This window comes from Corvus hawaiiensis, chromosome 22 (assembly GCF_020740725.1).
Source record: "Corvus hawaiiensis isolate bCorHaw1 chromosome 22, bCorHaw1.pri.cur, whole genome shotgun sequence".
NCBI classification, from domain to species: domain Eukaryota; kingdom Metazoa; phylum Chordata; class Aves; order Passeriformes; family Corvidae; genus Corvus; species Corvus hawaiiensis.
Genome location: NC_063234.1, coordinates 8,107,347 through 8,133,745, shown reverse-complemented (window position 1 = coordinate 8,133,745; position 26,399 = coordinate 8,107,347). Strand labels below are relative to the sequence as shown.

The window sequence follows — 26,399 nt, the reverse complement described above, 5'->3', positions numbered from 1 at the left end:
GTGGAGAGGAGAATGGCAGTGCTGGGGTGAGGGGGGGAGTTAAAGGTGCTGGTGGTCCCTGAGCCCCTCCATGTGCATCTCATCCCTCTTCTCGTCCTAATTTTCACCTCCACGGGGCAGCTGGAGCTCATCTCCTCCGGCCGGGGCTCCAGCTGTCCTGGCTTGCCGCAATAATGATTTACTAGCCGGGGGGGGCCACTCCCCGCCTCCGCCCCGCGGACCTTGGAGCCGGGGCCTGGCTACGCCGTGGCTTCTCTCCATTGAAAATGTTTTCCCTGGGGTCCTGGCTCCCGGCGTTGCCCGGGCTGGCGTGGGGCTGGGCACTGCTGGATGCACTCCTGCAAGGTGAGATCCCCCGATGGTGGCCCGGGGACAGCCTGGGGACAGCCCAGGGAACACCAGTGACCCACTACTGCCTTTCCCCACAGGGCTGGTGGGTGCCTGTGCCGTCTCGGTGCTCTGCAGCCTCCTGAAGGTTTATCTCTACATCCAGTGCGTGAAGTAAGCACCAGTCCTTCATCCTCTCGGGGGAGGGAGGTTGGTTTTGGGGATCTGATTTTGGGATCTGCTGTTGGGGGATGGCTCTTGGCACCCAGGGGTGCAGGGCAGGGCCTGCAGCCTCTGCTGCAAAGCACAGAGGGGGATGTCACTAAGGCTGTCGCCCCATTTTGAGTGACATCCCCCCGGCTCAGCATTCCTCCCCTGCTGTCCCCAGCAATCCGGAGAGGCAGGTGGAGAAGGAGGCGATCGCGTCGCAGCGGCCGCTGCTGGAGCCGCTGCACGTGCTGGTGCTGACCGGTGTCCTGGCCCTGGTGGGCTCCCGTGTGGCCGCGCTGGTGGTGCTGGAGTTCTCTCTGCGTGCCGTCTCCACCGTCCTCTCCCTCGGCAAGGTGAGGTGGCATGGGGGAAACTGAGGCACGGTGAGGTGTGGTGTGGATGGAGCTGGGAAATCGTGGATTTGTTCAGCACCCACAGGGGATGGAGGGGCTGTGCTGTGGAGGGGGCCGTGTGTCCCTTTGCACCTGAGCCAGGTGTGCCCAAGTGGGCAGGAGGCCGATGGCACCTGGCTGGTCCCAGTATGGGCACAGGCCCAGGGCAGTGCCTGTCCCCGGTGCTGGCACTGCTGGGACACCTCCAGTTCTGGGACCTTTGTGATGAGGACACTGAGGGGCTGCAGCATATCCAGAGATGGGAACAGAGCTGGGGAAGGGGCTGGAGCACCAGAAGCGGCTGAGGGAGCTGGGAAAGGGGCTCAGCCTGGAGAAAGGGAGGCTCAGGGGGGACCTTCTGCCTCTGCGCAACTCCCTGACAGGAGTGGGGGTTGGGGTCTGGTCCCAGGGAAAAAGGGACAGGATGAGAGAAAATGGCCTCAAGCTGAACCAGGGGAGGTTTAGATTGGATATTGGGAAAAATCCTTCATGGAAAAGGCGCTCAGGCACTGGCACAGACTGCCCAGAGCAGTGCTGGAGGCCTCGTCCTGGGAAGGGTCCAACAGATGCTTGGATGAGGCACCTGGGGACATGTTTAGTGGTGAACGCGGCAGTGCTGGGGGAACGGTTGGACTCGTTGATCTTGGAGGTCTTTTCCAACCTCACCAATTCCGTGATGCCACGACCCCCGTGCTGCTTTGCAGGGCGCCCACAGCAGCCAGCTCTACCTGCTGTGCCAGTACTCGCTGGGCTGCGGGGTGTCCTGCGGCCTCAGCTTCCTGCTGGAGGGGGCTCCGCACCGGAGCTGGAACCTGGCGCTGGCGGCGGGGCTGGCGGGGCTGCTGGCGCTGCACGCCCGGCGCCTGGCCCGGCACGTCTGCGCCCTGTACGAGCTGCACAGCCGGGCGCGCTACTGCGGCGTCTGCATCCTGCTGCTGGCCGCCGGGCACGGCATCCCGCGCCTGCTGCGCAACGCCCTGGCCCTCACCTTCGCCGTGGCCGACCTGGCCGCCGTGGAGCTCATCAACCGCGACTTCCTGTCCACGAGCGAGGCCGTGCGCTTCTGGACACCGCTGACCATCTGCTACACCCTGCTGGTCGTCTACATGCAGGGTGCGTGGGGGGCTGGCCCGCTATGGGGGGTTCCGGGGGGTACGTGGGGCTGTGTGGGGTCTGTTGGGGGTGTAATAGGGGGTATGTGGGGGATGCTGGGGGTGTGTGGGGCCACTGGAGGCCACCTGGGGCTGTATAGGGGGCAGATGGGGGGTACTGGGAGTATGTAGGGGGTACATAGGGTGTCCTTAGGCTGTATAGGTGGTATATATAGTACATGCTGGGGGTGTATAGTGCCCATATGGGGCATCCTGGGGGTCTGTAGGAAGTATACGGTGCATTCTGGGGATATATGGGGTGTCCTGGGGGTCTGTAGAGGGTGTATGTATATAAATCCTGGGCGTTCATAGAGAGTACTGGGGGTGTATAGAGAGTATGTGGGATGTCCTGGGGGTACCTGGCGTGCCCTGGGACCGTATAGGGGGTCCACGGGATGTACTGGAGGTATAGCGGGTACATGGGCTATATGTGAAGCCACCCCATAGCACCCCTGGAATGCTTGGTGTCCCCATTGTGGGGCTGGGAAGGTCCCAATGTCCCTGTGGTGGCTCCCCAATGCCGTGTTCTCACAGAGGAGCCCCGGCAGAGCACGGGCAGGGGGCTGGTGTTCCGGACCGTGGTGGTGCGCATGGGCGGCCTCTTCATCCTCCTCCTCACCGTGGGCCGATGGACCGACATCCTGCACGTCTTCATGTCGTTCCTGGGGGAGCTCTGGTGCCTGCTCTGCTCTGGGGTCCTGCTGGAGTCCTGCTGGAGGCAGGTGAGAGGGGGGGACAGCTCCCTGCCACGACGCTGCATGAGGGTGAGGGGCTGGCGGCAGCCCCGAGGCCATGGTGGGGACCTTTCTGCTTCTCTCTTTCCATCTCCCACAGGATTTTGCCCATCAGCCTCGCTTGGATAGTTCATCGGGATCCAGATCGGAGCAGACGTCCCGATGAGCCGTGGGGTGTAACCAGACAGCAGAAATTCAGGGTGGCTTCACCGGGCACCCCCAGAATCCCCCCGTTGCAGATCCCCCATGGGGACTAAGGAAAAAAGGCCTCCTGGAAGGCATCCATGGGATGGAGGAGGTCGGGGGGAAGACTCACATGGCCCCTGGTTTTTGGGGGGACCCCATAAGGTTGCAGCACTGCTGGGGTTTGTTCTCTGATCCCAGTGGGACTGCAGGATGCTGATGGGTGTCCCATCCTCGCTGGCTGCAGGGCCACACTGTCACAGCACAGGGCCTCTAGGGGGTTACAAATCTCAGAAAATAAAGTTTTTTCCAGCAAAATCCATGGGCGGAGCAAGCTGAGGTCCCGTTGTGCCGAAGAGGCAACTTGGGATGGTGGTGGTACAGCTTTTTGAGGGAGGTGGGTAGAACTCCTCCTTGGGAAGGGAAACTGAGGCAGAGTGGGGTGACCCTCTGGGAAGTACCCCTGTGCCTCAGTTTCCCCCGGCTGCAGCCTGCTGTGCTGTGCCAGAGGGCAACAGGCCCTGTGAAGGTGGGGTGCAGTTTGGGAAGCGGGGGTTCTGGCTGCCTGGGCATGGGCCCCCAATGCGGGGGGGAGCAGGAAGGGGTCTGGGGGCACCAGGGGCTCTATAGGGGTATATGGGGCACCCTGGGGCTCTAGGGGGGCACATGGGTGTCCTGGGGGTGCATAGAAGAAATATGGGGCATTTTGGGGATGGAGCTGTACGGGGGGTAACTGGGGCAGTATTGGGGGGATAGGGCTTATCCTGGGGGTATGTGGGGGTATTAAGGCTGTATCGGGGTACACAGGCACCCCAGGGGTGTATGGGGGGCTCATGGGGCACGCCGGGAGGCTGGGTGCCCTGAGGGGGTGTGGGGCTCTCACCTGGGAGGGGGTAATCCCAGAGCATATAAGGGCACCCGCGGGGCCTAGGTCACCCCGGGGTAGGTGGGGCACCCTGAGGACAGACGGGGCACCCATGGAGCACTTTGGGGTGCATGGGACAGTCGGGATGCACGGGGCACCCTAAGGACACGTGCCCCCCTCTGCCTCCGCCCGGGGCTGTGGGGCAGGCAGGGGGGAGGAGGAAGGGAGGTGGAAGAGGAGGAGGAGGGAGGAAGGGGCGGTGATGCCGGGCGGCTCTGCCTTCCCGCTGCCCCCGCCGCGCCCGCGGAGAGCACGGAGGGACCCGCACCGGCTCCCCAGGTAGGGGACAGGGACGGGGACGGGGACAGGGTCAGCCCCGAAGGGCTGCAGGGCCACCCCCGGGCAGGCGAACCTCCCGGGCAGGCGAACCCCCCGGGCAGGGAACCTCGCCCGCAAGGTACGAACCCCCCAGGTACGGGACCGGGGCCACCTCAGGTAGGGACCATCCCAGGAAGGGGAGAGGGGACACCCCAATATGGGACACGGGACCCCCCACGTGATGGGATAAGGACTGCAGAGCCTTCCTGGGATGAGACAAGGGGACCAAGAGCCACCCCCAAGGAAGGGACTGGGGACTCTCCCAGGGAGGGGATGGGGGACTCCCAGGCAGGGGGACACAGTGGGGCCACCGCCCCATAAGAGACAGGGCACTCCCAGGTAGGGGACTGGGAGCTGTGGGGCTGCATGGTGGGACACAGGGGATGGCAGGGGGGCTGCAAGGCCCACCCCCCAGGTGGGGGACAAGAGGACACCCCCACTCGGGGTGGGGGGAGAAGGGACACCAAGCGTTGTGTCCCCCCATCCCATCCCTTTTTCCTTGGGCATCCTCGGGGCACCCTCTGACAGGTCCCCGGGGCAGGGGACAGAGTTGAGGTGCAGCTCTTGAGGGCTGTGTCCCATCCCACTTTTGGGGGGTGTGGGGACACCCCATACATGGCCCTATCCCCATCAATCCCACCTGAGCTCCCATCCCAGGGGATTTTAGGGAAACTGGGGCTGTTCCCTCCCAGTGTGGCCTTGGCCACCCCAAACCACGATGGATCTACATGGGGAAGGGGGACCCCCATTAATGCACCCCTCAAGCCTCGACCAGCCCGGTGGCCCCCGGCTGGGGGGGACCCGGGGGTGCCGCCACGGGGCCGCCGGGATGCCGTCAGCCCCGGCACAAAGAGGAATGCGATGAGCACATGGTTCTCATTAACCCCGGAGAAATTTTTTTTTTTTTCTTTTTTAGGTTGGTTTTTTTAAATGATTATTATTTTCTTTTTCCCCCCAGTTTTCTGCAGCTCTGCTGGGGAGGAGGAAAAGCGGCAGCTCCGGTGGGTGAGGAGTTGGGCGAAGGCCGGTAGCACCGGAGCCCGTCCGGGGTTTTGCCGGCGGGGAGGGAGGGAAAGAGGGAGCGAAGTGCTCGGGGTTCTTTTTCCTCTTTAATCCCTTCCCTGCTTGAGTCAGAGGCTGAAGTCACCGGCAGGAACATCCCGAAGCTTTTCCCCCACCTCGGGGAGTCTGTCTGCCCCTGAAAGGATGTGCTGACCGCCGTGAGTGGGATTTTGGGGGAGCGGAGCCGCATGAGACTGGGAACTCATCACACAGGTATTTCTCAAGCTGCCGATTCACCTCAGGGATGAATCCTGCTTCACCAACACAGCGCCCTGACTAAAGCCTCAGGGCTCCCCCCCTTCAAACCATTCCATTTGGGAAGGCGAAGCTTCGCCCCAGCTGCTTTTCCCATTGGGAAGTTGGATAAACAGCCCTTTTCCTTCCTGAGCAGGGTTTCTCAGGGTAGGGTGCATCCTGCCTGTGCTGCCGGGTGCTGCTCAGGGGATGTGTCGATGTCGGGGACATGGTGATTCACAGCACAGCGCCTCAGTTTACCCACCTGGGAAAATAAAAGGGGGGTTGTGCTGAGCTGGAAATGACTGGCAGGGAATTGGAGTTAGGGAGGGAGGGAATGGGGATGTAGAAACATTCAAAAAAAGGGGTTGCCAAAGCAAAATCCTATTGCAGCTCTGTTTTTTAAAAGGAAAGGTGGGTTATTTCCTGCTGTTCATGGGGAGTTTAATCACAGGTGAGTGGGAGCAATAAGAGGAAATACAGGGGATTCAAACGCTTATGAAAAGGTGGGATTTGGCCACAGAGGTGTGAAAATGGGAGATACCAGCTGCTGCCTCACCAGGAACTCTGTACCCTGTGTCCTCCCAGGCACGAGACTATTTATTGCTGTGACGTGGGACGGGGTTCCTTCTCCCTTTCCGGGAGAAGGGAGGCGGGTTGATGCCGAAGGGCAACACGGCTGCAGGAGCTGCCAGTGCGCCCGGGAGTTTTACTCTCCTTTTTTCTTATTTTCCCTAGAATTAACCCCTGATCCAGCCCTTCCATGGCTTCAGCGATGTTGCCGGGGAAAGCAGAGAAGAGAATCGCTTCATCCATTTTCATCACCCTCGTGCCACCACGGAGGGACGTGGCCACCAAGGAGAAAACCCAACGGGAGCCACAGCCGGATGGTGCCGAGGTCCCTGGCACCCATCACCCCCAGATCCTGCTGTCACCCCCTGCCTTGCCCAATGGAGGTGAGGGGTGTCCATGGGGGGCTGCGAGCAGTGGGGAAGGATGATGGTGGGGCCAAGGAGGTTGTGGGGATACTTTGCTAAAGGATGCGCGTGCAGAAGGGGATGTGGGGGTATTTTTGGGGGGGTTATTCCCTAAATCCCTGCACCCATCCCGGGATGGATCTGGCAGCTCCTGGGGAAGGACTGTGTTTGCTCTCCATTGCCGGGTGCTTATCAGTGCTGTTTGTCCCCTCTGGCCATGATGGCGTTTGCTTTTGGGGCAGGTCAGCAAGCGCTGCTGCAAAGCTGTTGGGGCGTTATTGTGACGGGGCGTTATTGTGACAGGGTGTTATCATGATGGCGTGTTACCGGACATTACTGATCCCCTAAACCCCCCACGTCTGTCTGTTGCCACAGAAACCCACCCAGTGGCCTCTGTACCTTCATCCCCACCGGTCCTCACCCTCTCTGAAGTGCCCCAGCCCTTGTCTGCGGAGGCGCTGGGTCTGGCACTGCAGCAACTGGACATTGCAGCACCTGCCACCCTCCAGGTGAGGATAACAGGGTGAAGACCCCCAGTGCCTCAGTTTCCCCACCTGCAAGGGCATAAGTAACATGGCTTTGCCCTTCCCCACTTGCCAGGCCCCTTCCACCTGCCCTGCTGAATTGAAGCCGCCCACATTTTGCCAGGAGCAAGCAGGCAAGCAGCAGTGGCAGGATGCAAATGGGTACCCAGAGAGGGACAGCTCCAGAGGTAAGGGGAGACCCAGCTGTGCACAGGCTCATCCCCACTTGGGGAAACTGAGGCACGCAGCTCCGAACCACTCTCCCTGCTTCTTGCAGACATCTGTGCCTTCTGCCACAAAGTGCTGGGGCCCCAGGAGCCAACGGTGGAGGCGATGCGGAAGCAGTACCACCCTGACTGCTTCACCTGCCGCACGTGCCACCGGCTCCTGGCCGGGCAGCGCTACTTCCAGAGAGATGGGTGCCCCATGTGTGACACCTGCTTCCAGGTACCCATCCTCCTTCAGGGAAAACCAGCACCCTTGGAACATCCCTTGGGGCATGGGCTGGTGTCTCATGGCGTGTGTTCCCCGAATTCCAGGCCACGCTGGAGAAATGTGCCAAGTGCCAGGGGCTGATCACGGAGCATATCATCCGTGCCCTGGGCAAGGGCTACCATCCCAGCTGCTTCTCCTGCGCTGCGTGCAGCCGGGCCATCGGCACCGAGAGCTTTGCTGTGGATGAGCAGGGTGACGTGTACTGCGTGCCTGACTTCTACAGGTGGGCAGTGGAGGAGTGTCTCCCACACTGGGAGTTGGGTTTGGCTTGTCCCCGTCACCCGGCAAGGCTCACGCTGCTTCCGCTTGCTCCCATCAGGAAATACGCTGCGGTGTGCAGCGCCTGCGAGCGCCCCATTGTCCCCCACGAGGACGAGGACACCTACAAGATCGAGTGCCTGGGACGCAGCTTCCACGAGAGCTGCTACCGCTGTGAGGTATGGCCCCGGGGGTTGGGGAGGGCCCCCAAAGCCTAGGAGGTGGCACTGAGCCTTGGCTGAGCACAGACACACAGGATGGCAGCACCCACGGTTGTTTTTTAGCCCCCGGTTTATCTTACCAGTAATGGGGAGAGGGAAAATAAATAAATTGGGTGGTGGTGATGATGATGATGATGTGTTTGGAGAGCTTCAGCTTTGCACACTTTTGATGTAATTTGTCACTTTTTCGGAGTGCTGGTGGGTTTTGCAGGGAAAGTAGGATGTAACACAACACAGGGACCGCTAAAATGTGGCTTCCTTTCCCCCTCTTGCCCTCAGAGCTGCAGGATGCCCTTGTCGCCAGAGCTGACAGAGAATGGGTGCTACCCCCTGGACGACCACCTCCTCTGCAAGTCCTGCCACGTCCGCTGGCGCAACGAGTCATCCTGCTGAGACCCTGCAGCTCATCAATCTCCCTCTTCCAGTGCCAGACACCAAAAACGGGGTGTTCCCACTGGGATACGCCCTGTGGCTGATCCTGGGTGCTTGCTGCACCTCCAAATTACTGCAGAACTGGGTTTTCATCACCAAAATGTCCCCAGGACCCTGACCCGGTGGGCTGGCGGGGTGGAGAATTGTGGATATGTCCTGGCACAGCTCTGTACTCATCATGAACATAAAATGCCCTGACAGAGCAGCAATGGCAGAGGAGCGAAGGTTTTAATCTGTATTTCTTCTTTTAAACTCCATTTTCAAGGCCAGTTTGGTTTTCTTGGGTGGTGGTTCTTTCTTCTTGAGCTTCCTTGGGGTTTCACTGAAGTGTTTCTCTCTGTGGAGAGCAGGCACTGATTTAGTTACTCAAAGTTAAATAAAACCCCAAGTTTAAAAACTCTCATTCCTTTCATCCACCCTGCATTCCAAACCTATCAAATCCAAGTTTAAAAATAAGGAAAAAAAGCTGGTTTTGGATTTTCTAGGCGTGGCAAGAGTCGGGTCACTCAGGTCCATAACAGTTGATTTTGGAGTGTAGCGATTTGGCAGATGCTGCTGTCACCTGGGGGAGAGGTGAGTTGGTTTTTAGGGTGGATTTGGGATTTGGCGATGTGCCGCAGTGTTGATAAAAGGGGTTTTGGTGTGGTTTGAGGTTTTTTTTGCTGACTGACTGTCATGAAGCCGGTAGAGGGCAGCCAGAGCACGAATTCCTCCATCAGGCACGAAAACTCGAGCTAAAAGCATCCCAAAGGGCCGGGATGCGGGGAAAGATGGACAGCCCCATTTCTGCATGTTATCCAAGATTCTATCGCTCTGCCAGTGGAAGCTTTTTGATCTTCTCTCAGTCCAGGCCTCAAACCAGCAGAAACGTTTCTCTGCGTGCCCAACATCTGTGCAACCGATGTTGCTGGTGCTTAGTGGTTTTGTTTGCGAGGGCGTTGCAAACCACGCAGAGAAACTTTTTAACTTTCTTTTTAACCGAAAGTGCTTAAAAAGCCACAAATCAAGAGCAGAAAATAGCAAGAGCATGTGAGATGATGTTTAATGCTTTCCTGATGGAAAATGGGAGCTGTAAGTAAAGAAAACAACCACCAGACCAGCAGCTCCTGGGTCACATACAACATCTCTCCAGCGTGTGCCGTCTTTATGAGTGAAGGGGTTAATGTTGGTTAATTAATCACATCAATAACTATTTCCTGATGACTCTTCCCCGTCTACAAAGCTTATTACTCAGCGTTCGTTAACGAGCATCTCCGGGCCATCAATCAGGTCATAACTTGCTTTAAACATATTTATAAATAAGTTGTGGTCTGTCCCAGTCACGTAAGTTGGTGGCTTTGGGTCCAGTTGGGTGGGAACTCCTTGTCCCATGCCAGGAAATTCCCGTGCTCCATGTCAGCTCTCACTTTCCAAAGCTTCTTGCACTGTGAGGAAAATCTGGCATCAAAATGATGCTAAAAAAGTAAAAAGATGTGGCAGTGGCCAAAGGGAGCAGGAAAAAGAAGGTCCAGAGGGCAAAGGGCTGCTTGCTTTTTGTAATATGGATATTTTTCCACGCAAGGTTTTTGGGGAGGATGGAAGTGCAATGCTGAGTGGTGTTTTGGATGTGTTATTGCAAGCTGCGCTACCCTTCCGCAGAGGAATGGTGGGAAGGAGTTGGGTATTTCCCCCTTGGAGCCTTCCAGGATGGGCTGTTGGCACTGGGACTGCGGAATTTTTGGCTGGAGGTAGGCAGGGAAATGCTTTTATTTACAGGCAGCCTTGGAGAAGGTCCTGGAAAGCAGGGAGAAAGGAAAGGCACTGCTGGAGAGTTTGGCAGCATGGTGAAGGGATGTGACGTGGCCAGATTTGGTGTGATTTTTCAGGAGTGGAGGGTGACAAGGGACAGGGATACATGGACACACGTAAAAGGCTGATTTAAGCCATCTTCTTCCCAGATAAAGGGAAAAGCACTATGAGCCGAGGTGCGGGGAGCACTGCTTTGCCTGAAAAGCCTCCCTCGGGAGGAGCTCGAGGAATTCTGAGCTGCATGCAGGAGATCCTGCAGGGGTGAGACTGCAGGAGCTGGATCCTGTCCCACTGCCGAACAAACCCAGATTGGCTGCAATGGCTCAGCCTGTCCTTGGGCTTCTCACCCTGTCACGAGTTCTTCTGCAAGCACCCAGGTCTGCAAAAATAAACCAACCACATATCCTGCCTGGAAAAATAACATTTTGGGGCTCCAAAGCTTTGTGGAGTCCCCCCCGGGACCACCCAGGTGTAAAACCCACTCGCTGTCCCTCCTCTTGTCCCTGTAGCAGTGCCAAAGGGCAGCGAGGATCCCAGCGCTCTGAACTGCTCTGGCCCTTCCCTTGGCTGCTACAATAGCCCCGTCAGCTCTTGCAATCCCTGTTGGCAGGCCGAGGAGAGCGGGAAGGACCTGGCTGCCTTCCAAGGAGCAGCAAATGCAAATATTTCCTCACTTCAGGCTGGGTGCGGCCCGCGGATAAAATTTCCTCGGGCTTTCCCAGCGAAGGCATCTGATATCTTGCTCTGCTGCGAGGCCAACTTGCTCCCAGGAATACAATGGTGCATCCCATAAAAAAACCCCAAAGGTTATCTTTTTACAACTCAAAGGACTGCCCGATTTTTTAAAAAGAGGTTTTGAATTGAAGAAGGAGCTGCCAGGCACAGCTGTAGTGGTTTTAAATTAGTGGTTTAAGTGTTGTTTCATTTAAAAAAAAAAAACCCTTTTTGCAGGTTTCTTTGGAAAATGGAAGATTTATAGTGTGGCACAAGGAAAGTGGGATGATAGAGGGGCTGGAAAAGGTGCTGGGAACAGGGTTGGGTGCTGGTGATGGTTTTTCTCAAATAAGATAGAAAGAGCTGCAAGAAAACTGGGTTTTTCCTTTGGAGCCCAGGTTAATGGCAGCCACATCCCAGCCAGCTCCCTGCAGCGTTGTTCTTCCCCATAGAGCATTCAGACTTATTTTCTGCACTTTCCTGTCTTTGACACAGCCTAAAAAAATTATATTTCTTAAATGAAAAGCAGTCTGATCCTGCTGATTCTGGGAGAGACAAAAACCAGCAGGGATTATAGCAGGAACAGCCCAAGTCTGGATTTCTCCAGCTCATGCAGCACAGGTGGGATATATACATATACATATATATATATATGTATGTATTTTATATATATATATAATTGTATGCTAATATTCTCCTTTTTTCCCAATTTTCCTGGCAAAATGGAACCACCCACTGCCACACTGTAGTTTTAAAACACATTGGTTTTGATAGCAGGAGGGGAAAGGGATGAGGTGAGTGCGCAAGCGCGTTACCAGGCTGCGAGTGCTACACTGGCTTCTTTATAAAATAAAGGATAAAAAGCCCAACCCACCCTATTTCTGAAAACAGATGCATAGCACATGCCTGCGAGCAGCGTTTTGCTATTTCATGTCCCAGATTTCCTTCATTGTATCAGTGATTACAGCATCCTGCAGCCCTGTTTCCTGAAAATTACCGATTTTCACCCAGATTTGGCTTTGAGTGCATCAAGTTATATCTTTATTTTGCTGGAACGTCCACTAGAGCAGTGCGAGTGAGGTGTTTTATTAAAATAAAAACATGGATATTTTTCGAAGAGGTTATCCCCTTTGTCAAGGTGGATTATTGACCTCAGGGATTTATCACTGGTGTAAAGAAGTGGAGAAGGACGAGGAATAAATATATATAATATAATAATATATCCCTTAATTCTCAGTGCGGCTAAACTTTTCCTCACAGCCAAACTGGGGAATATGCTTTAATCTCATTTATTGGATTGCTTCGTCTGAGTATGGATTTTTATTTATTTTTTTTTTTTCTGAAGCGATCGGGCTTTAGACGGGGAGTTAAGGACAAAGTGTTTCGTGAGGAAAAAGAGAAATCCCTGAAGAAAAAAGAAAAAACGAGGAGGAAAAGGAGGGTTTGGGCTGACAAAAGGCGGCGCCGGCCGGGGCTGCCCCTCAGGCGCTGCCCCCCCGCGCTCGCTTCACAAAATGGCCGCCCGGCGGGGCCGCAGGAGCGGCACTGAGGCGACAAAATGGCGGCGGGCGGAGAGCGGGGGGAACGACGGGCGAGGAGCGGCGGCGGGGTCGGAGCGGCACGGGCACGGCGGAGGGGCTCTGATCCTGTGTGAATCCCCTTCGGGCGGGCGGCGAAAGAGTTGTGGGTGAAACCTGACCTTCTTCTTCTTCTTCCCCATCCCTCCTGCCCTTTTCTCCTCGCCTGCTGTGAAAAAGGATGTGAAAATGGCCAGAAATGGCGCATTTTCATTCAGCCATGGCAGAGCCCCCGGTTTTCTCCCCTCACCTCAGGCCACCGCTGCCTCACCCCTACTCCCCCCCGGTCCCCCAGTGTTACCCTTAAAATGTTATTTTATCCCTCACAGCCAAAGGTTTTTGGCCCAGAATTGCGCTTTCCACACGCCACTCACCCTCCCCTTCATCATCACCACACGCACGCCCAAGGTGGGTAGTTTTATGCCTAATTCTCTGCTTTTCCACCGCTTTTGTCCTTTGCAGGGGTTGAAGCCGCCATCTCCCGCTCTCTTCACGGCATGGAAAATCCCCAAAAGTGCTTAGGGGAAAAAAAAAAAAAAACCAAACCACCAAGAAAAAAAAAGTCCCAAACGCCCGAGGATTGATTTATCATCGGAGCCGGAGTGGTGTGGGAAGAAGCCATCGCTGCTCGCCTGCTCCCCACAACAGTTTGCCCGCCATTCGCTTAATTAAAATCATATATTGGTGTGATCAGACGTGGTAATACCATTTAAAAAAAAACCCCAAATCCCGTAACATCCACACGCTCGTTGTTGGAGGCTGCAGCCAAGGTACCACGCTTTTTTTTTGTTTTAAATATTTTTTTTAATGTTGCATTACCCTTTTTTTCTGCATCACGGTGTTGTTACAGGCTATGACATTGCCTCTTATTTCTTAAAAGTTACGTCCCTAAAATACTGGGTTTTTTCCCATAGAATTGCAGATTTAGGCCTATACAGATGCTCTTTTATTTCAGCAGATACAGAAATACTTACATATATAAAAAATATAAATATATAAATACTGCTATATAATTCATATTTTTATAGATATGTCCTTTTCCCAGGGATTACTTATAATATAAAATAAGCCCACACACTTAAAAACTATAATTTAATTATATATAATCACTGTAACTTTGGTCCGTATATATCTTCGATTTTATATACATGTATTACCTTTGTTTTCCTCCATTGGTTTCCTACTACAATGTATCCTAAAAGCAGGAGAAAAAATGCCACCAAAAATAAAAATAAAAGAAGAAGAATAACAAAAACCAACCCATCTCTTTTTTCACAGTCCATGATGGAAGTTTGTGCCTGAATGTTTTTATTTGTTCCACAGAGATGTAGATTTTCCTTGGGAGATTTGGGAAGGATTATTTTTTAATGAAAAAGAGGAAAAAAAAGACACCCAGAAAAAACAAAAACAAAACAAACAGTGAAAAAGAAACAAAAAGGAAAAGAAGCACAACAAAACCAAACCGCAGTAAGTGAAGCTGCAAATGCAACCGAACAGTCCGGATCAGACAACTCATTGCACAAGAAAAGAGGATAAATGGAACTGCTATGGCCGGCTTTGCTGTAGATCCAGGAGGAGGGATCAGCTCCTTTATCCCACCATCTCGCGCTCCAAACACCACCATTTTTTTTCTTTTTTTTTTCTCTCTCTCTCTTTTTTTTTTTTTTTTTTTTTTAAATGTGCTTTGTTGGAGCGTTTTGTTTCCAGCCGAGGCGGCTGCACCACCCCCCGACCCGGGGCTGCCAGAGCCGCTCGGGGGCTTCACTTTTACAGAGATCTCTGTTTTTCCCCGGCCTTGTGCAATCCTCTCCCTTTTATTACAAGGGTTTTTTTTTCCTCTCCCCTCTGCGGCTATAAAGGTTTCTCTCTCCAGCTTGGCTGCTTATTCCAGAAGTTTCCACGGGGGCGGAGAGCCCCCACTGCGGCGCCTTTGCCGCAGCGCCGGGCAGGAGGAGGAGGATGCGGAGGATGCACCACCTCTCCCTGGCTGGGAGCCTCATTCCAAGCCTCTCCCCCTTGCTCCATTCGCCCAGCCTTGAAAACAGAGCGCTGGGAGGTGTTTGCAACTTGGTGGGTTTGGGGGGCTTTTTTTTATTTTTTTTTTTTCTAAATAAATGGAAAGCAGAGCTGTCGCTGATGGAGATGGATGAGGCAGGGCTGGCAGCGCCGCAGCCCTGCTCCGGCGTGGCCATGGCACCGATGGCATAAGTGACCTTTCCCAGGCACTGGGAGGGGGGATTCCCCCCCTGCCCCAGCATGCTCCTGCTCGGAATTCATTTTAAATAGCAGGAGTATTATTTTTTATTTTCTTTTCCCCCTCCCCTTTCTCCTTCACTGTTTTTTTTTTTCTTTTCTGAAGCTTCCTCATGATCTTTTATTTTTTTCCTGTGTGTGTTTTGAATTGCGTTTTAAAATTGCCCAGCTGGAGACAAGGCTTGATTAGAGCTGGAACAATAGCTCCCTTTTATTAATAACGGGAAGGATTTACAATCGTACAGCACCTTCCTTGGAAAGCTTTCCAAACCATTTGCAAACACTCACAAATTTCAGATTGCGCAGCCCTTGGCTGTGAGGTGGGTAAGTATTTAAATGGTGCCACCACCCAAAATCACCTCGGTGGCAAACCTCCATTTCTGAGTGCTTAAAAAGATGACAAATTTGGTTTGGGTTTTTTTGGTGGGGGATGGTGGGGGGCTGGGGTGGGGTGGGGTGTGGGTCTGGCTAAAAAGCTGTAACCTGAATCTGTAGATGCAGAATATTTTCTGCGTCCTGGGAACTGGGCTGTTCTCCCTCCGACCACGCAGCTTTCCAGAGCTGAGCTGTGGATTTGCTGCATGTCAGTAAACATCTGCTTATGGATTTTTTAATTTTTTTTTTTTTTTTTTAATCCATTCCCTTTTTGCAGTCCCCAAGTGACCTCCTGCAGCGCTGCCTTCACTGTAGTTCCACCACAGCTTTGCACTGGAGCACTAATGTGTGTCCCTGCGAGCCAGAGTGACCTTGCTGGGGGGACTGGGCCCACCGAGTGATTCAGGTGCTCTGCTTTGATCCCAAATCCCTGTACCCTGTTTTTTTCCAGCACATCCCCTCACGCAGGGGGATGCTGCTGTTATGGGTTAAAGCTGTTTCATGCCTTATTTTTTTTTCCTCTGTGGTTTTTTTTGGGGGGGGGTTTGTTTGCCTTTTTTTTTTTTTTTTTTTTTTGGTCTTGTTGGTTTGGTTTGGTTTTTATTTCCAAGGGAAACAATGTATTGTTTATGTAACCCCCCTCCACAGCAGATCCCTACAAACCACGCAGGGATCCAGGAGTCACCCAGGCAGTGGGATCTGGCCTTGCCAGGAGCATGAGGGACAAGGCTCCAGCCATGTCTGCATGTGTCACACATGGGCCACACAAACCTGCAGTGTTCCTGTGGTTACTTCTGTCTGCAGAGCATGAGTGGGTCCCAGGGTTTCCCCTTCCCACTGCTTGCTGGTTCACAAAGGCTGATGCTTCTGGAAAAAGCTCTGCCTTGTGGCCTTTAAAATAAATAAATAAAGCGGCACTGCTGTGGATTAGTCATCCTTATTTTTGAAGGAAGCTGTTTGCCAGCGCTGTCCGTATCACGCATGTGCGTGTGAGATGGGAACTCCAGAAGGCTGGTAATGCGCTCTGCTCGCTGCTCCTTGGAGCTCAGCCAGCCGGGCTTCATTGAGCTGTTCCTGGCAGGTGGAAAAACCGACAGTCCAGCTTTCCAGACCTTTCCCTCTTTTTTTTTCAGCGCTGGAATCTGCATTGGCAGGTGTGCAAATGTGGAGACTGTAACAGCAGCAAGTGAGGATGGATGAGCTGTTTTCTGGGGTCACGTCCAACTCCAGAGAAGAAACCGTGGTGATTGATAATTTTTTTCTTGTCTCTGGTAGGTTTTACTCTGAGCTCCACTGTATCTTGTGAGAAGACTGAGTTTGACCCTTTTGGCTACTAAAAATGGTTGTGTTTTTAAACCTTGGTGCTTTTTCCCTTCCCTGTGGTCATGCAGAAGAGCAGGCAGTGCAATTAAACAGTACGGCAAAGGGCAGCTCCCTCCCCCTTTCCCTTTCAAAAAATCCAGAGTTGTGTGTCTTGAACTGCTGCATAGGCAGAAAACATACAAAGCCCTTGTCAGCATTGTGCTGATGTGTGGCACATTAAAAAAAATACACACAAAAGGGGTGGGGAGAGCGGGTGCCTCCAGGGAGCAAAACTGTGGGGCCCCTTTCCCTCCAAGCCTACAGACCTACGTGAGATATTCTATTCCTCCTAATTTTGCTCTGGCAAAGGCAGTGGAGGTTGGAGGGAGTGTTGAACATCTTAAATTGTGTTGATGAAGATCAGGGTTCCCTTGAGTTACAGTTTTTTGTCTGAACTTTCTCCCGTGAGATGCAGCTGGTTTATTACTCCATTTCTCAAAGTCCTGCTCGCTCGCCAGGAATAAGGAAAACGCTTCTTTACTGGGTGTCATTTCTTTTGTTGTGTTGCAAAGGTAATAAAAAGCACCTGGTGCTGGTCTCTCCCAGGTCACACATGACTTGGAGGCACAGCTTCCCGCAATCATTAGTGCACAGGGAGTGCTGGTGGTCGTTAGCCACCCTTAATGAGGATATCAGCATCGAGATTCCATGGATGCCACTGGCTGACCAGGCCCTGGAGAAGCCCCTTAGGAGAAATGATTTCACTGACTGGTTGCTGCAGGGATTTCTAGCACAGCTACGACTTTATCCTTTTTTTTTGGCCAAAATTAAGCACAGGGTGAGGATGAGGTGGCCAGGCCAGATTTCATACCCTGCTCCCTGTGGTAGAGCTGGTGTGTGAACAGCGGCTGTAGCTCCTGTGCCTAAAGCCTTGTTTGGAATAAGCCAGTGTGGACAGGGATTTGGATTTTATTCCCTCATTAGGGCTGTGATGGTTTGGAGATACACCTTGTACTCTTCATAGGCCTTTGCTGGCAGGGAAGTTTGGAGGAGCAAGAAGCTGCCTGTTGGGATGATTCCACATTTTTCAGGCTGGCACACCCTGTGGGACTCTAAATTACTTTCCTTTGGCAGTTTAGGATAAATGAGTGAGAATTGCCTTCTGAATGCTGAACTTTTACCACCCTGAAGAGTTACTCGAGCTACATATGTGATATTTCCAAGCTAAACAAAACCTGAATTTCCAGTGCCAAAGAGCCATACAAACCTCCACTCCTCTGTACAGGAGAAAACCACGGTCCTCCAAACTTTGCTCTTAGCCCAAAGAGTTAAAAAAATGCAGTTTGAGATCTGCAGAGGTGAAAATAAAAGCCAAAGGCAGACGAGAAACTTCTCCTGTGCCGCATTGGAGGAGAGGCTTTCGAGCGCAGCAGGTGTCAATGCGCAAACATTTCTCTTTGTGCTTTCTCTGGAGTGAAGGAGTGAGAACTCCACAGACATGGGGTTGCTCCTCTTAATTTAAACACCCTCATGTTGCTGCGGTATCAAAATGGTGTTTGATGAAACCAAAGCTCAGATGGTGGTGGCTCAGTGGTTTTTTTGTGCTGGGTGTGCTGATCAGTCCAATGTGGAATGTGGGAAGAGCAGCCTGTAGTTTGCAGGTTTGGACTGTGGGGTTTGTGCTAAAGCCTTGTCCTGTAACATTTCCAGTGTAATTTCTGAGATTTTTTTAACCCCATTGCACACAGGAAAAAATCACATCTGGATGTAGAGTTAGAACAACAATTAGGTGTTAAAAATGGCAAAGTATAGGATTCAGTGATCTCACCAGGCCTAGGGGATTTATATCCTTTGCAGTTGTCCTGTTTGGGTATCAAATCACATGGAACTAGGGATTTTTTATGTTTGTTTTCTTTGGTTTTCCCTTAAAATGCAATCTTTTGCAGCCTGGAAGGCCACAGTCCTGTCTAGTGATGAAAGCCCTGTGTTTGGGTAGAGCCCTTGTGAGGTGAGCAGACACAGCTCTCTGGCATGTGGCTGTACAGGAGTTTGAGGGCAAGGGAAGGCAGGGCAGAAGCTGGCACTGTGATATTCCTATTTTTTTCCCAACAACAGGCTAAAAAAAGGTGTTATTTCTAATATATCTACCACACCATAAGCGAGAGTAAACTCTTGTGCAGTCCTATGTCGGCATATGGGTTTTGGTTGTGTGGCTCAGCCATCACACTGGGCTCTGCTGCTGAAGAAACCTCTGGTTCTTTGTAGCAAGGAATTTTAAAAACAGAAATGTGCTTTTATATAGAGATAAAAATGGGTTCAGTGTCAACTGAAGTCCAGGGGCCCCTGTATATTGGGGCTGTGGGATGTGACTGGTGCTAAGCCATTGGCTAAAATGGTGGCATGTTGTGGCAGCTCCCATCCCTGGCACTGTGGATAACAACACCACAGGAAAGAGCATTGGAAAATAAATTACTAAATTCTGTGTTTCAAAAATGTGAAGGGAGTTTTCTGCACAGAGTCATCTTATCAGGAGGATCTGGAGCACTAACCCTCAAAAAGAACTGAAATCAAGAGCTTTATTAATATAAATCTGTGCTTTGTGTTGCTTAAGGCTCCAGAACCCGGCTCCGTGCTCCAAGCGTTTTCAGCCCCTAAGCCAATAACCTCTTGGCAACAAATGGGCCTAAATATCAAACAGCACCAATTCCTTCTTGGAGAAAATGAGCATAAAGCAGAATGGGTAAGCAATAAAATTAGGCCAGTAATTCAGGCTGGCTTAAAAAGGAGATAAAAGCCTAGCTGCAAATTTGATACTCAGCTGCCATAGTGTTCTTTTAATAAATACAATCAATGAGCAAGGAAGGCACATAAATACATTTTACCCTGACAAGATGGTGGCTGATGGAGCTGGTGTGCTCAAACAAAGGAACACTCTGATTGTTTCTTGGGGCTCTTTGCTGGGAAACCTCCTGCTTTTCTACAAAAAGCAAAGAAACTGGCTGTGCACTGGTGGTGGGGATAATCCTTGTGTGCCTGCTCGGATCCCTGTGAATCCTGGTTGATGTAGCCAGGGAGAGGTGTAATGTCTGCCTTTCCCAGTGCAACACACAGAGATGTTGCTGAGCCAGACGTGAGGGTATGAAGTTATGGCCTGAGCAAACAGAGCCCTGGTTGCTGTCCTTGTTCGGTATCTAATCTTTGCTTTTTGAAATGTTTGGTGAGCCGTCTTGGCAATGCGTGGCAGCTCCGCTGCTTGGGAAAGGCACAGTGTTCAAAATGGATAAACCTGCCTTTTGAAGCATTGTGCCTGCCCACTTCTATTTATTGCTGTTTCCTCTTCAAAAAGTGGCTGCTGTGTGGACCCCAAGGATGTTTTCTGCTTCTCCTGCCCCCTTTTTTTTTTTCCTTCAAACTGGAGAGCTGCTAACTTTATTAGCGCCTTATATGGCAGCCCCATTTTCTCACGCCTTTAATGGCTCTTTTGATGTGTCCTGTTCTTGCCTTGCTTTTCCTGACATGAACATGGTGTTCAAGCTGAGATGGGTTTATAACCTTCTCCCTCACTAATAAATGGCCTGGCACTTTAATCCTCTCCAAGCACCGATAAGAAACATTGACATGTTTTAACTGTGAGGTTGGCTGAGATGTCCAGAGATAGCTGGGCTCTCGGCTACACCCTCCCAGGAGTAATTTAAATTGTTCCTTGCAGTGTGTTTCCCAAAGGCCGAGGGCCATCGGGTCATGGAGAACAGCTCAAGTCCCCTTGTCCTCAGCTGTTTGGCCCCTGGGAAGGGCAGCACACAGGGCAGTGCATCCGTGTTTCACCCCTGGGTGATTGTCATGCTGTCACTCGTGGCAGGACACTGGGCTGGCACAAACGTGTGTCCGTTCTACAGACACAGGGATGGTGTTGGTCTTTCATCACAGCCCCTCTGGCCTGCTGAGGGGAGGGTTATACCTGCTCTGGTCTCCAGCCTCAGTCTGTGTTCTTTGAAATCTTCGACTGAGCTGGAGGGATCTGGTTACAGCAGCATCGCTGGTGCGGCTGCAACTGGGAACAGTTTCCCTGCAAAGCACTTGAAGAGTATTGGGATGGTCCAGAGCTTTGTTTTGCGTCACCAGCTGGCCTTTGTGCTCCTCTTCCAGCTGGCTGTTGTGTACATGGAACCCTCCTGGCACTCGTCTCAACCCTCTCCTGTCAACAGTCGATGGCTTTGTTTGCGACAGCTCCCAGCCCCTGCATGTCCTGTGAGATGCCTGGGTGACAGCAGTGACTCCGTGTGAGATTCCCTGGAAGGACCTGGGAGCTGGTATGGTTTCCTCATGTCCCTCAGAGGTGCCACCTCAGCAAGGAGGAAGAACAATTGGAATTGCAGTTGCAGCAAGCGCACTCCGTCAGAGAGGGAGAATTCGTCATGGAGAAGTTGTTTGATTTTTTGGCGGTCTTGTTTTGGGTTTTTCCTCTCCAAAATGGAGAGCCCGTTAAAGGCAGAGACACGTAGGAACTGCTCCTTGGGCTTCCCACCAGGTAAAATGGAAAGCTGAGCCCAATTCCACGCTGGAAGCACCAGTGAAGCGTGTTGGCAGCGCATTTTCTCGTGCACACGTGGCTCCATCACGTTTTAAATAATAGATGGTTTGCGTGCAAGGAGGTGTTGGGATTTTTAATTAATTAGTAGATCCCAGTTTGGCAGAGCCCATCATCACTGGGGAAACTGAGGCATGGGGCTGCCAAAGGATGGGCTCACAGCCACTGGAGTTGGGGACAAGGCTCGGGGCCACCGCAGATCGAGTCCACGTGCGTCAGAGATCTGATTAAATCAAGAGATTTGCATGTTTGTTAAGCCACTACAGCTCAGTGACTTTGACCAGTAGCGAGGTGGACTTGTTGCCAGAAGGTTACGGTATCCGGCCGGACTGGGTGGCAAAAGGCAGCTCTGACAAACAAAATGTGGGTTTGATCAATACCAAAACGTCATCAGGAGACTTTGGCCATGGAAAATACTGAACTATGGGTTTGCTGTGTGGTGAAAGCAGTGAAGGTTTCAAACACCAACACTCGTGGCTGTGGGTGTGTGTTTTATCCTGACCTCAAGCTGCTCGGAGTCTCACAGTGGGAACCGGTTGGGCATTTTCCTTTTAGGACATAGGTGTTTTTATCAGTGCAGTGGCATGTTTTGAAAAGGAAAGAAGATCTTGTTGGTTCAAAAGTGTCTAGTCCTGTGTTGCAGAGCTGGCGTGTAACAGGTCAGGCAACTAGAGATGGGTGATATTGGCAATTTCTTCACCCCATGTTAATTAACGAGCTCTGCCAACCCCCGTGGGGGAGCGGGAGGGAGTTTCTCGTGTGTGGTTTTCAAGGCAACGTGGTCTCTGTTCTGTTGGAGGAAGTGCCTCAGGACAACGTGGCCACCCGATTTGGTGGAGGAAGCGTCTCAGGGTGACACATCGTCCCTGTTTCGGCAGACGGAAGCATTTGGAGCAGCCGGGGGGATTTGGTGACCCCCCTGCAGCCCCCCGGGCGGTTCCTGTTGCTCTGACCTTTGGAGCCATTAGAGGTACCAGAGCGCAGGGCCCTTGCTGCCACCACCTCAATCAATTTTTCACTTGCCTGTCTGGTGGGCACGGCCTGGGTGTGCACTCACCTGGCGATGAAGGTAGTTTGTGGCCCAGGATTTTGAAATCCTTATGGTATTTAGGGGAGCTGTAGGTTTGGAGGTCAGCAGGGGCCCCTGGCTGGGTGAAGCCCCTTTGAGCTGTGCCAGTGGGACCTTGCCCTTGCAGGGCAACCCATTCTGTCTCTCACAGCCCCCCACTACAACTCCCCCAGCCCAGCATTACGAGTGTCCCAGTGCCCCGTTTCTCACAGCCCCCCATCACAACTCTCACAGCCCCACTACAATTTTTAAAGCCCCCTGTAATGATCCTCACAGCCCCCCAATGCGACTCAGAACCCCCCGTTATGTCTGAGTCTCTCATTAACTCGCACAATCCCAAATCCCTCATCCCCCCGTTTCTCACACCCCCATGGCCCCCGCCCGCCCCGCGCACGCGCAGTCCCGCCCCGCCCCCCCGCACGGGGCGTTGCGCGCTCTCGCCCCGCCCCCTCCGCCAGCCCCGCGGCGCGCGCCCCGGGGCGCAGTGCGCCTGCGCGGGGGCCCCCGTGTGGCGCTGCGCGAGGCGCGGGCAAGGGAAGGGAAAAGGGAAGGGGAGGGGGGGAGAGGGAGCGAGCGAGCGCGGCCGGGCCGGCGGAGCAGCGGGAGCGCGGGGGGGGGGGGGGGAGGAGGAGGAGGAGGCGGCGGCGGGGGCGCCGCGCTGCCGCTGCCGGAGGAGGAGCAGGAGGAGGCAGCGGGAGCGAGCGAGCGGGCTGCGCGGCGGGGGGAGCCGGCGAGGGAGCGCAGCCGCGGCGGAGAGCGAGCCCGGCGCCCGGCAGCCGGCCCGGCGGGCAGGGGGCCCCCCCGGCGGGGATGGTGCGGTCCGGCGGCCGGTGGCGCTGAGGGCGGCCGGGCCCCGCGGCGGAAGGGGCGGAGGGCGAGGCGGAGGCGGCGGCGGGCGGCGAGCGGCGGCCGGCGGCGCGGCGCGGGGGCAGGCGGCGGCCGGGAGCCGGGGCACGGGCGGCGGGCTCGCCCCGCGCCGCGCAGCATGGTCCGGGAAACCAGGCACCTCTGGGTGGGCAATCTGCCGGAGAACGTTCGCGAGGAGAAGATCATCGAGCACTTCAAGCGGTGAGTGGGGAGCGGCGAGGGGGGCCCGTCCTGCCCGATCCGCGGTGTGGGGAAAAACGAGGGGAAAAACGTGGGAAAGGGGGGGAGGAGTGCGCAGGGACGGCGGTTCCCGTGGAGAGGAGGAGGAAAACAGCGCTGTAAATAACCCGCGCCATGGCGGGATCGGCGGCGCGGCCGGAGCGGGGAAATACAAAAATGGCTAAAAATGGACCCGAAACGACGGAGCAGCAGCGAGTGGGGCTCGGCGGTCAGCACGGAGCGGATCCCATGCCGAGGATGTCGGGAGGCAGCGCTGAGCCTGGCCGACGTGTTTTCCATTCCTTTTTTTTTTTTTTTTTTTTAATTATTCAACGCTCGGACTTTTTTCTGTTTATTTTCGCCCATTTCACTGCGTTTCCCTCCCACCTGGAGCTGTGGAGGATGCTGCGTGTCCTCCCGAGGTGCAGCGAGCTGTGGGAACCGAAGCGCCTGCAGCTGCGAAAACGTGACTCTGGGGAAAAAAAAAAAAAAATCACACAAACCCACGGAGAAAACACAGGATCCTGCACGCGGGAAGCGCTCTGGACTCCTTATATCGTGCTGGGTTGTTTTTTCCTTTTTTTTTCTTTTTTTTTCTTTTTTTTTTTTTGTTGTTGCATAGGTTAATCCCACTCATAAGGAAGTAGTAGCTGTTTGCATGGTTGTGTTTTTTTCCTCCTCCCTCCGTCTTTCCCTGCGAGGAGGAGGAGGAAGAGGCTTTTCCCCCGCCGCCTCAGCAACACCTTTTTCCTGTGGAAATGCTCTCAAGTTGATGCACCGCACGCTGGAAGCTGTTTTTTATGAAGAAAAAGAGAGTAATGAGCCCTGCTCAGCTCGTGGCCCCTCCAGGCGCTTTGCTTTAATCCCACCACCAGCAGAAAAAAAATGGATTTTGAAGCTTCCTTTAATCTTCCCGTGCTGGAAAAATGATGGAGCGTCCTTAATAATGAGTCACCATGGGAAAAATAGATGCGGTGACACCGAGGGGGAAAAAGGAAGGTTCCGGCGCCTCTTCCCTGGCTTCTGGTCGTCTGTTGTGGAAGGACTGAGGGTCTGGCATCCCCCTCCATCCTCCTGGCCCGAGCTGCTGCAGCAGCCAAATCCCATCTCCGCATCCTCCTCGCTCTGAAATTGCCCTGTTTTAATCGAGCTGCTTCTTTTTTCACCATTATTATCCCCCTGAGCCCAGAATTCGCCGCTTGGTCCGTGCCAACGCGCAGGATGGTGGATGTGTATCCAGGGTGGTTTGTCGTGTCCCTCAGTCCGGGTTACGTGACCCAGTGCTGTACAAAGCCAGGTTTTGGGGGAAAAAGCTCGCTCTAGGGTTACTTGGTTAATTCTAGCCGTAACTAGCTGAGGGAATAGGCACTCCATAGTGGAAATCTGACATTCCTGGGTTTTATTTTGTCCAGTCCCACTCCTTTTATAATATGTATTAAAGCAGGGAAAAAGTTGCTATGGTAGTGTTGCTTGGAGATGGATGGGAAAAATGGCAGGCGCTGAATTAATTACCTTTTTTTGGTTGTTTTCACCTCGGCAAGTTGCGATCGGAGGTTTGGGAAGGAGATTTGTAGCCAGGCATTTCTCCCTGTTTTTCCAGCGTGATTTTTGCCCGGGATTTGCGTGTTTGGGTGAGGCTGATCTCACGCCAGTAAACACAGTTAAAACACGCTTCAGCCCTTTGGCTGCAGGTACTAAGCTGGGGGGAGGGAGTGACACGCCGCCTCCGAATGCTGCTGGGGTGTAACCACTGGAATATTTGTGGCTGGAAAAGGGGTGAGGGGGTGAGCGCGGAGCCGGGTCCGAGGCTCGGTGTGTAGGTGCTGTAGATGGACAATGGAGCAAGGCTTCCTTTGTATGCCCGTGCTCGCCTGGGGGAAGGGACACGCGCTGCACAAGGATTGCACGGCGTGGTGGGTTTATCCAGAGGGAAGGAAAGCGGCTGCCCGGCCATGGAGGTGGGATGGGGAAGGCTCCCTCCTTGGAAAGGACTCTGCAGTTGGGAGAGAAAGTCTTTTCGGATGGAGCGGGGCTTGGCAGAGCCCAGTTCCCACCCATCCCCCAGCCTGGGAATAGGGCGAAGCGCGTGCGGGGAGGCTGAGCCATGGGAGCCATGGGAGCCATGGGAGCGGGGCAGGGTTTGGGGGAAATACCGCCTAAAATCTCAACTGGACTGCGGCCGGGAATCGCCTTACCCCCGGAGCCTCTGTGCAACTCACCGGGGTGTTTGTTTTCCCACTCTGCTTGGGAAATACTGTCCTTCCCAGATGGAAGCCCGTTCGCAGGGCTGTTGCAGTCTCTGCTGGGGGCGAGTTTGAGAAACAACCACCTTGTTTCCAAAGAAGAAAAATTCAGAGAAAGCTCCTAAAACTTACAACCCGGCGGGAGTGCGAAGGGTTTTTCCCCCCTTCACTTAACCACGGACTGTGGGAACCTTGCTTGGCTTTGCAGCCTCGCAAGGAATTCTTTTAAGGGATGAATTAAAAATTTTGAAGAAATATATGTTTTTATTCTTTTTCCCCAAATGCTTCTGATCGGTTTGTTTAGTTTAGTTAGGTGAATGGAAATAACACTTCCTGCTGTGAATTCTTCTCTCAAATTAGAGAATACTGAAGCTGGTCTCAAGAAGCACTCTCTTACATGAGCAGTGCTATTTTTTTCCTTAGAAGCCCTTTTTAAAATCTGTTTCCTTGATATTGAAGGGGATTGCAAAGGAGAGATTTTCCATGCATTTAAATACATTAAAATTGTCTTTCAGTTTCTTAGCCAAATACTCCCTTTTTAAAAAGTTTTTGCTCTGTATTTCTTTTCAATTGAGCTATTTAGGACCCTGAAATAGAAAAGCAACCAGTGCCAGGATTGGAGATCCACTGTTGAGGTGGAATAAGTAACGAATCTGAGTTAGGATCTGGGAGATGTGAGCTCGGGGAAGTGGTGGGAGCAGTGGTTTGGGTTCACCTAATTAATGCTGGAAAAAAACCCGTCGTTCACCATCACTGAAACAGATGCTCGGCAGCTTGCAGAACAAGGCGACTAAATATAGTAACAGTTGTCCCCAACACAAGTGCTACCCTTCCATATTTTTTTTCCTCCCTGTGTTTTCTTCCAGTTATCTGAAAGAACATGGCTTTGTCCCTTTATTGGCCTTTTAAAGGGAAAAGATGTGTAAAAGCCTCCTAATGATGGACCATGTGACTGTCGTGT

General features: G+C 53.1%; 3 protein-coding genes and 2 long non-coding RNA genes across 16 annotated transcripts in view; 4 read left to right on the top strand and 1 right to left on the bottom strand.

The window, feature by feature from the left end:
- Window positions 1-259: 259 nt before the first annotated feature.
- TMEM82 (transmembrane protein 82) lies at window positions 260-3,317 on the top strand. The gene is made up of 6 exons (XM_048326642.1): window positions 260-345; window positions 429-501; window positions 716-890; window positions 1,634-2,042; window positions 2,615-2,802; window positions 2,915-3,317. The coding sequence occupies exons 1-6, from the start codon at window positions 267-269 to the stop codon at window positions 2,978-2,980; spliced, it is 990 nt and encodes a 329-aa protein (XP_048182599.1). The 5' UTR covers window positions 260-266; the 3' UTR covers window positions 2,981-3,317.
- Window positions 3,318-3,882: 565 nt separating this feature from the next.
- FBLIM1 (filamin binding LIM protein 1) lies at window positions 3,883-8,846 on the top strand. Of its 6 annotated transcripts, none has more exons than XM_048326648.1 (8): window positions 3,883-4,201; window positions 5,199-6,492; window positions 6,889-7,022; window positions 7,114-7,225; window positions 7,315-7,484; window positions 7,577-7,755; window positions 7,852-7,969; window positions 8,291-8,846. In XM_048326648.1, exons 2-8 carry the CDS (start codon window positions 6,300-6,302, stop codon window positions 8,402-8,404), a joined length of 1,020 nt encoding a protein of 339 aa, XP_048182605.1. In that variant the 5' UTR covers window positions 3,883-4,201; window positions 5,199-6,299; the 3' UTR covers window positions 8,405-8,846. The 6 variants fall into 6 exon arrangements, with proteins under 6 accessions (XP_048182605.1, XP_048182606.1, XP_048182604.1 ...); XM_048326649.1 differs by having other exon boundaries at window positions 3,883-4,319; XM_048326647.1 differs by having other exon boundaries at window positions 3,883-5,515; window positions 6,275-6,492.
- Window positions 8,847-12,255: 3,409 nt separating this feature from the next.
- Window positions 12,256-12,990, bottom strand: LOC125337120. The gene is made up of 2 exons (XR_007207977.1): window positions 12,897-12,990; window positions 12,256-12,691 (listed from the first exon to the last, which is right to left on the bottom strand). It is a non-coding gene; the product is annotated as an uncharacterized LOC125337120 (long non-coding RNA).
- On the top strand, window positions 12,290-21,508 carry LOC125337119. 4 transcript variants are annotated; one of them, XR_007207973.1, is made up of 6 exons: window positions 12,291-12,628; window positions 12,985-13,292; window positions 13,846-14,592; window positions 15,428-15,556; window positions 16,284-16,421; window positions 20,599-21,508. It is a non-coding gene; the product is annotated as an uncharacterized LOC125337119 (long non-coding RNA). The 4 variants fall into 4 exon arrangements; XR_007207975.1 differs by lacking the exons at window positions 16,284-16,421; window positions 20,599-21,508 and adding an exon at window positions 15,799-16,067 and having other exon boundaries at window positions 12,290-12,628; XR_007207976.1 differs by lacking the exons at window positions 16,284-16,421; window positions 20,599-21,508 and adding an exon at window positions 15,802-16,067.
- Window positions 21,509-23,034: 1,526 nt separating this feature from the next.
- SPEN (spen family transcriptional repressor) overlaps window positions 23,035-26,399 on the top strand; it is a 65,901-nt gene continuing 62,536 nt past the window's right edge. For all 4 annotated transcript variants that reach the window (XM_048326023.1, XM_048326024.1, XM_048326022.1 and 1 more), the window contains exon 1: window positions 23,035-23,177. In XM_048326023.1, coding sequence (XP_048181980.1) covers window positions 23,095-23,177 — 83 coding nt within the window. In that variant the 5' untranslated portion in view covers window positions 23,035-23,094. The remainder of the gene's footprint in view (window positions 23,178-26,399) is intronic.

Coding starts and splice junctions, on each gene's coding strand:
- TMEM82 (XM_048326642.1), top strand. CDS start 267: ATGTTTTCCCTGGGGTCCTGGCTCCCGGCGTTGCCCGGGCTGGCGTGG. Junction 502..715: donor CTCTACATCCAGTGCGTGAA/GTAAGCACCAGT, acceptor TGCTGTCCCCAG/CAATCCGGAGAGGCAGGTGG. Junction 891..1,633: donor CCGTCCTCTCCCTCGGCAAG/GTGAGGTGGCAT, acceptor GCTGCTTTGCAG/GGCGCCCACAGCAGCCAGCT.
- FBLIM1 (XM_048326648.1), top strand. CDS start 6,300: ATGGCTTCAGCGATGTTGCCGGGGAAAGCAGAGAAGAGAATCGCTTCA. Junction 6,493..6,888: donor CCCTGCCTTGCCCAATGGAG/GTGAGGGGTGTC, acceptor CTGTTGCCACAG/AAACCCACCCAGTGGCCTCT. Junction 7,226..7,314: donor AGAGAGGGACAGCTCCAGAG/GTAAGGGGAGAC, acceptor TGCTTCTTGCAG/ACATCTGTGCCTTCTGCCAC.